This window comes from Bos mutus, chromosome 14 (genome assembly GCF_027580195.1).
Source record: "Bos mutus isolate GX-2022 chromosome 14, NWIPB_WYAK_1.1, whole genome shotgun sequence".
Taxonomy (NCBI): Eukaryota; Metazoa; Chordata; class Mammalia; order Artiodactyla; family Bovidae; genus Bos; species Bos mutus.
Genome location: NC_091630.1, coordinates 68,205,519 through 68,213,705, shown reverse-complemented (window position 1 = coordinate 68,213,705; position 8,187 = coordinate 68,205,519). Strand labels below are relative to the sequence as shown.

Genomic DNA, 8,187 nt, shown 5'->3' with positions numbered 1-8,187 from the left:
GACATTAGTAACAGCCTAGGTCTTGGAATTAAGTTCCTAGCTAAGTCTTTCTGCTTTGTTTCCTTTCTGAGATTTTTTTTTTTTCCCTACCTGAAAGTTTCATAGGACTTATTCTGGAAATATCTCTAAACAGAAATACTTCTCCAGTTGTCCTAGTAAAAATTATTTTGTGACCTTTGGCAAGAAATTGATTCTAGGGAAGAAAAGAAAGAAGCAAAAGTCTGTTTGCTTTCTAGTGGCTTGACTGTTCCTCCCTCTCCAAGGTACTCTGGGGATGAAGAGGCAGAACAAACACCAAACTCTTCTCTCTACACTGGCAGGTGGCCATTGCTTTCCAACTTCATTTTAAAGCTCACAGCTCCGAAAAACATGACCGGAGTAAGCAGCGCGGACTCCACTACAGGTCTTACTCTAAGAAGGTAAGTAAGGTCCCCATTACTTAGGCACACACAAGCGCGCGAAGACTTCCAGCCCACTCAAGCCTTTCGGTTATTTACCAGCGGGATTTAAACCTGCTCCGGCGCGGGGGCGTGGCCTGGGCGGAGCCCCGCGGCCTGGGTGGGCGGGGCGGAGGCGGGGATGCCGGAGGCTCAGCGCCGTGCGAGAAAGACCCGAGCTCTGGGAGCGAGCGCCTGTCTCTTTAAATGCTAGGGGCTGCGCTCCCGCCCTGGGAGCCCGGAGCCGGATCTACAATCCCGTCCCTCCCGCTCCGGCGCTTGTTGCTCGCCCGGCCCGAGCGGGAGCTGCCGCCGCCGGGCACCGAGGCTGCTTCCTTCTCCTTCTTCTAGAGAACCCCACCTCCTCCCCCCCCTTCCCCCCCCCCCCGCGAGATCCGGTTGAGGGGGTGAAGCAGCCCCAGCAGGAGGGAAGGGGTGCGGCGTGAAAGGCGCCGCTCCCCGCCTTCGAGTCTTGAGGCGCTACGTAGCCGCGGGGGGCAAGACATGCTCTGCTCCCTCCCGCCCAGCCTCGCAGTCGCCGGCGCCGGGAGAGGAGAGACTGCGGAGCCCACACCTGCAAACTCGCCCTAGAAGTCTCAGGGTGCGGCGGGGTAGGGGGCGGGGGGCTCCCAATTCCCCACGGCCTCCACTTCTAGGCGGGTGAGTTTGCGCAAGTAACCCGAGCCTGAGGGCGGGTGCGCGGGGGAGGGGCGGGCAAGACGGTAGCAGGAAGCGCCGCAGGTGAGCCAGGTTGGGCGGCTCACCTGTCCGGGCTGCGCTGCGGGATCCTCGCCGGTTTCCTTAGCGATGGGGGTGGGGCGGGGACGTCTCTGGAACCGACTTAGGACCCTGAGATGAAGGTGGGGAGGAGGGGGGGAGGATAGGAAAGGGGATTTGGAGTAAAGTTTCTTTGCCCCCTTCCTGCTTGACATTGGCAGGCAGGGCCCTGGCGGAAACAGTAGGAGTCGCTGATGCAATGGGCTTCTGCCCGGGCGAGGTCAAGGGCTGGGGGCAGGGGCGAGCTGGAGTTGCCCGGCCTCCTGTGACCGTGGCCCTGGAGGCAGAAAAGTGAGAGAGAAAGCTCGCTGCATCTGACATTTCCTCGTAAAACGACTCCAGGTGCCCGGCCCCCAATTTTTCTTTCTTCTCTTTAAGAACAGATCGCCCACATCACGGGGGAGCGCCTCCTACACGGCTTCCTTGCCTTCCTCTCCCAACAGGTGGTCTCAACCCCTGTCCGGGGACCGGTGCCAATGACCCTAGTGGTGGTTTCGCTTTCTCCTCTGCCGGCGGCGTGAACGTGTGCCCGCAGCGTGATGGGCAACCAGGTGGAGAAACTGACCCACCTAAGTTACAAGGAAGTGCCCACGGCCGACCCGACGGGCGTGGATCGGGACGATGGGCCCCGCATCGGGGTCTCCTACATCTTCTCCAATGACGACGAGGACATGGAGCCGCAGCAGCCGCCCCAGGGGCCGGACGGCGGGGGCGGGGGTTTGCCGGACGGCGGGGATGGGCCGTCGCTGCCCCCGCCGCAGCCCTATGACCCGCGGCTGCACGAGGTGGAGTGCTCCGTGTTCTACCGCGATGAATGCATCTACCAGAAAAGCTTCTCGCCGGGTTCTGCGGCCCTGAGCACCTACACGCCCGAGAACCTGCTCAACAAGTGCAGGCCTGGCGATCTGGTGGAGTTCGTGTCGCAGGCGCAGTACCCACACTGGGCAGTCTACGTGGGCAACTTCCAGGTAGTGCATTTGCACCGACTAGAGGTGAGCAACAGCTTCCTGACGGACGCGAGCCAGGGTCGGCGCGGCCGCGTGGTGAACGATTTGTACCGCTACAAACCGCTGAGCCCCAGCGCTGTGGTGCGCAACGCGCTAGCGCACGTGGGCGCCAAGGAACGCGAGCTGAGCTGGCGCAACTCGGAGAGCTTCGCCGCCTGGTGCCGCTACGGCAAGCGCGAGTTCAAAATCGGCGGCGAGCTGCGCATCGGCAAGCAGCCCTATCGGCTGCAAATCCAGCTCTCTGCGCAGCGCAGCCATACGCTCGAGTTCCAGAGCCTGGAGGACCTGATCATGGAGAAGCGGCGCAACGACCAGATCGGGCGCACAGCGGTCCTGCAGGAGCTGGCCACGCACCTGCACCCCGTCGAGCCGGACGAGGGCGACAGCGACGCTACGCGGACTACGCCGCCTCCCGGGCGCCTCCCCGCGCCCGGCCGGGAGGAGGAGGAGAATCGAGAAACGGTGGTGCACTGACGGGGGAGCTGAGGAGCTGTTTGCAGCAGCCGCCGCCCGTGCCCGCTCCCTCCTCTCACTCCCTCCTCCACCACCTTCTGGGCCCCATCTGGGCTCCTGGGCCATTTGGAAAAAGAAGAGTTGGCGCAAAGCGCAGCCAGCTGTGGCTTGAGTTTGTTATCTTGGACGGAGGGGGAAGAGGGAGCAGGTAGGAGCATTTTGGCCGGGGCCGCTTCTCGGCCTTTTGCCCACTGGCTCAATCCGCCTTCATTTCCCGAGGTGAGGCAAACTGTGGACTTGCCAGACACTTGAATCCCTGCTGGACTTGGGTCCAAAAATCAGCTCTTCTGAATTTAGGTATGGAGACAACCTCGGAATGCCAATGCCTGCCGCTGCCTTCTGCCCGCTTCCCCTCCTACCCTGAGTTTGGAGGATGCCCTGTATAGTAAGGCCAGAGCAGGTTTGTGGTGTGCTTCCACCCCGCCACTCCCCGAGGAGCAATGTGAGGGATCCGGGAAGCTGAGGTGATTTATTTATTTTATGGTTTTCCTGGAGTGCAAGGCTGGTGAAACCTGGACCAGGTCTGGGATCAGCAGACTGAAACCAAACAACCCCCTGTGAAGTATAACAAATAGTTGAGTAAACTTGGGCTGCAAAACAAAGACTTGGCTACTTCAGCCCGCCCCATCCCCCAGCGATTTGTCTTTTGGAGCTGGCTTCAGGATGAATCTCCTGAGCGGCCCACCGGTTCCCAGGTTTCAAGTAAATCGTTGTCACAGGCCAGCTAAGGGAAGGATTCTATTCTGGTTCTGTTTTGCCGCCTTTGTTTATAGCCTGCTATTGTAGGCACTTAAGAGCCGCTGTCATCAAAGGAGGGAAAAGCTCTTTGTGTCTCTGATCTAATTAAACCTGCGTGGCCATGTTCATCCTCAGGTCAATTTCCTGTCAATCCCCGCGCCGACCCCCTTCTGGTATAGTGAAGGTAACTTGTTTCCTTAATTTAAGGCTTTGGTGGTGGCCCTGTGAATTTTGTTTACCGTTTATCTTTTGTCTCACCCCCTTCACTCCTGTTTTGCCTGAGGTCAAATTTTTGGCTTGAGGCATATTTCAATGATAAGGTATTGCTAGCCACACTTGATACAATATGTAAGTGAAAGTCGCTCAGTCATGTTACTGAGCTCAGTTGCTCAGTCACTTTGTGACCCCGTGGGCTATACAGTTATTTTGTGACTCAGTTTTTACTGTTATCGTAGGGTCATATTTGAATGATCCATATTTAAGTGATACAGCCATGGCCATCCTCAGGCATCCTGCCTGGAGATCTTTAAATCAAGGCAGCAAAACTTGAAGGATTTCCTTGTACTCTTACATTTTTTTTCAAACTTAGGAAGTCGAGACCCTAAGTTTTAAAAGCCTAGACCTTCATAGCACCACAACATGAATTCATTTAATTACAAGGGCGTAGGCTATGTTGCCTGTCCTATCACTTTGACTGTTAAAGATGAACCACACTGAGCTCTGGTCCAGGACTTGGGAGAAACATCCGTCTCCTGTTGAAAATGTTAATCCAGTTTCCTTCTTTAATAATCTCACAGCTTTGTGTTTGTTTTCTTTTGCTTGTGGAAAAGCGGAGCAAGGTAAAGTGGGTAAAGACATTTGGGAGAGCCTATTAGATTTGAATTGTCTTTTGTGTTGAACACAGTCAAGGGAAAGTGGAACTTAATGACCATTGTGTAGGCAGCAGGAGGGAAGAACAGAACAGCACTGTAAGCGGCTCTGGGCCGGCTCGCTCTTCCACTCTCGGATGTCTGTCTCCCTCTTTCAACCCTCAGTGGAAAGTGAATGTCATCAGGCACAGGGACAGCAATGACTCTTTGTTGCAGCTCTGTGAGAAATCTCAACTTGAAGACAGAACTCCTATATAATCCAGATCCATAGTAGCAATTCTGCCTCTCAGGAAGAGGTTTTTGATAACAGGACTTGAAAATGAGCTAGAAGAGTCAAGAGATCTTCGGATGCGGCTTTTTCATATGTTTTTACAGAGCAACAGAGATGTGAAGTACGTACGTAATGCTTTTGGAACTGTGATTCTGTTGGAAGTTTTATCAGGGTCGTCATAGTTAAAGCATCAACCAGCCAGTGGAAGTTGCAAAGAAAGGGGATCGAATCAACTGTTGGCATCTTTCTTGAAGATGTGGATAAGAGTTTTGAATGTCCAGACAATGGCTACATCTGGCACTTTAAAAAATATATATATATATTTAATTTTTGTTTCTCCTTAGGACTAAGACTCTAGAACTGTTTTGTACTGTGAATTACGGATGCTCTTTGAAGGCAAGGAATATTGATTCTCATGTTCTTCAGAAGCTCTGGCAGGGATAAGCAAGACACTCAACTGGAACGGATGCTAAATGTAATGAGACAAATTCTATTTTCTTACTTAAGCAAATATTTTATTGAGACTGCTTATGTATAGCAAAGGAGCCCACAACTTCAGCTACACAACTTTTTATATTGAAAGAACTCATACTTTTTGTAGCTTTTATTCCACATTTAATTTAAAATGACTTTATAGCACTAACACACGTAGCAGAAGACTTTACTCCAGACCTTTATGGAAATTTTTAATTTTTATGAAAAAATGATACTTCAGTGGTTACATTTCTCATGTCTTTGGTGCTTCTGTCCCTAATAGCACCAGTCAACAACACCACAACCACATGGAAACATATTTTTGGAAGCAAAACTTTAATTTTCTACAACATATAATATGGATAATGAAAAAAATTTAAGGACTACTTGTTTCCTCTATTTTTTTTTTCCTTAGAATGGAATCCACTGTGTTGAAGACTTGATATTATGTGACTGTCTAACTTTTTTTTTTTTGAAATTAGAATAAAATCTGTTGTGTCATGATCATTGAAAGGGTTTGTTTGGGAAGTTATGTTTTATTTGTGAGTTTTTTTTTTTTTTTTTATCAAGGTATCTAAACAATTGGTTTATTCGACTTTTCATTATATTGTCTTGTTCTTACTGATAATACCTGTAACCCATGGAGAATTATATCAGTTAACTTGATAAATTCCACGTGCATTTTATTTCCTAGTGAATTGTATAAACTTCATTTTTGTTGACAGTTATGTTAAATCAATGTTATGTTCTCATACCACTTCTTGAGAAGGAGGTTCCGATTTGAAACTGTATTGTTTCCTTCAAAATGAAGGGCAAGTGCTTAGTTAAATAAAAGATTGATGACATCTTTTAAACCATTTCTTCCTCACTATGTCTCATTACAATAAAATCTGTCAAATCCTTTTGAAAAATGCTCTGAGGGTTTCCAATAAACCACCTATTAGTATTAACTACATTTATTTCTATTTTTTTCTTTTTGTGTACTTTTTTCCTGCCTTTTTTTGGGGGGAGGGGGGGGTCCAAAGCCAAGCTCCTCAGCTTAACTGCAATTTTGCATTGCTCAGTAAATATTTTGATGAATTCATTTAATGACTGAAAACCCTCCCTGCATTTACCATGTGAGAATTAATCACCCATTGCTTCTAGGCTCCTTGTTCATGAGCCTCCTTGTAAATGTAAATTTTCAACACACATTGATTTTTCAGAATCAGTGCAAACTTTGCTGGAAACCACACTCACATTTTGGAATCTATGTTGGGGAAGGTTCAGTAATAAAATCAGTGACCATGTTGTGTCTTAGGTGGTTTCAGAATCCCAAACAGAGAATGGGTTCGCTGAGTGATTTTAATTACAGAAAACAGGCAGATGTGCTCTGTTGACATGATAAAGGATGCAGGTGTTGGCAGTAGATAGGGAGCAGATGTGGCCTCTGGGATTGGTGTGCAGGAGACCAGCAGTGATCTTTAGGCCAGCACCTGAAGCCACTACCATAGTCCTGTGAGGCTCAAAAATCTGGGCTCTATCAATGGGCTTCCATGAGGGTTTTAGATAGGAAGATTATTGAGTGGTGAAGGTTATCAAAAGCTCAAGCAGCAGTGAGACCGTTTTTCCTTGGAGCAGTAGTCCTTAATTGACTGAAGTTCATATTGCACGAGAAAGTGAAGGGAGGGGAGCCTGATGTGGAGTGTGCATCAGTTTTGGGGTATTTTTGGTGGAGGCTGCTGTTCATGTTTCCCTTAAGTGGATTTAGTTTGCTTAATGTAGAAAAATGACATGTTTGAAAGTGTTTTAAAGGACCTCCGAAATGAACAGGCCCTGAAAGTGTGCAAAAGGGCTTATATTTCCTTTTACTGAATTTCCTGGAAAAACTACTTATTAAACATATATAGCACTTTTATCTGGAGAGTAGATGCAAAAAAGGTTAGTGTCTATATTTGCAATCACAGCAAGGCACTGAGTATGCAGGTCTCCGTGATGCTGAGCCTTAGATGAGATACTGGAACATAAAAAGTTTACAGACAAAACCTTAGATAATCCCCTGATCTTGTTTCTAGTAATTGTGTATGCTGAGTCGTGTCTGACTCTTTTTGACCTCATAGACTAGCTCGCCAGGCTTCTCTTTCCTGGAACTTCCCAGGCAAGAATACTGGAGTGGGTTGCCATTTCCTCCTTCCCCATTCGGGGATTGAACCCATCTCTCCTGCATCTCCTGTTGACAGGTGGATCCTTTACCGCTGTGCCATCTAGCTTGTTTCTAAGGGGAAATAAAATCTCATACATACAGAGCAAATATAATGAAAGGTGGCCCTGTGATCACAGACAGTTGGTCAGTATTCAAGTAAAGCAGATGTGTGTAGGTATAACTCGAGTGCTCAAAGAAATTGGAGAAGTCAGATTAAAGCCCTGAAAGTACAATGATGATAGAGGAAAGGATGTAACTAATACAACTAATATTCATGAAGCACTTAACTGGCAACAGAGGATGAGATGGTTGGATGGCATCCCTGACTCAATGGACATGAGTTTGAGCAAACTGGGAGACTGTGGAGGACAGGGAGGCCTGGTGTGCTATGGGTGTGCAGCATGGGATCACAAAGAATGGGATGTGACTTAGCGACTGAACCATGACAACAGCACTTAAGTGGGAGCCTCCTAAATTCCATTGCCTAACATGTAAACCAGATCCATGATGTCTGTCCTCACGTAATTTACTTTCTAAAACTACTTACTACCAAAAAAAAAAAAACACTTTACAAGAGGGAATTTAGAAATGTGATAGGTGCAAGTGGAAAATGTGCTGGGTGTTGGAAGAGGATCTCTCTCCATCAAGTCAGGAAGGCTTCCTGAAGGTGAATTTATGCTGAACTTTGGAAGAGGTGGAGGAGAAAGCCAGGTGCTTTGGAGTGCACACAGATTATATTATTTCAGGGAAGAAGAATGGGGAATGAATAAATGAACATTGAGTGCTCTCAAAATGTCTTTGCTTCATGCTCCAGTGATAGCTATTTTTTCTTGGGGTTCCCTTTTGCAACCTGTTGTCTAATTCAGTGTATCTGACACTTAACACAGGAACAGGCAGAGAAACTGTGTTTTGAGTGAGT

General features: G+C 48.4%; 1 protein-coding gene across 3 annotated transcripts; it reads left to right on the top strand.

Moving 5' to 3' along the window:
- Nucleotides 1-628: 628 nt before the first annotated feature.
- Nucleotides 629-6,036, top strand: LRATD2 (LRAT domain containing 2). Of its 3 annotated transcripts, none has more exons than XM_070382483.1 (2): nt 629-1,097; nt 1,658-6,036. In XM_070382483.1, exon 2 carries the CDS (start codon nt 1,754-1,756, stop codon nt 2,693-2,695), a length of 942 nt encoding a protein of 313 aa, XP_070238584.1. In that variant the 5' UTR covers nt 629-1,097; nt 1,658-1,753; the 3' UTR covers nt 2,696-6,036. The 3 variants fall into 3 exon arrangements, with proteins under 3 accessions (XP_070238584.1, XP_070238582.1, XP_070238583.1); XM_070382481.1 differs by having other exon boundaries at nt 1,598-6,036; XM_070382482.1 differs by having other exon boundaries at nt 1,593-6,036.
- Nucleotides 6,037-8,187: the final 2,151 nt, after the last annotated feature.

Coding starts and splice junctions, on each gene's coding strand:
- LRATD2 (XM_070382483.1), top strand. CDS start 1,754: ATGGGCAACCAGGTGGAGAAACTGACCCACCTAAGTTACAAGGAAGTG.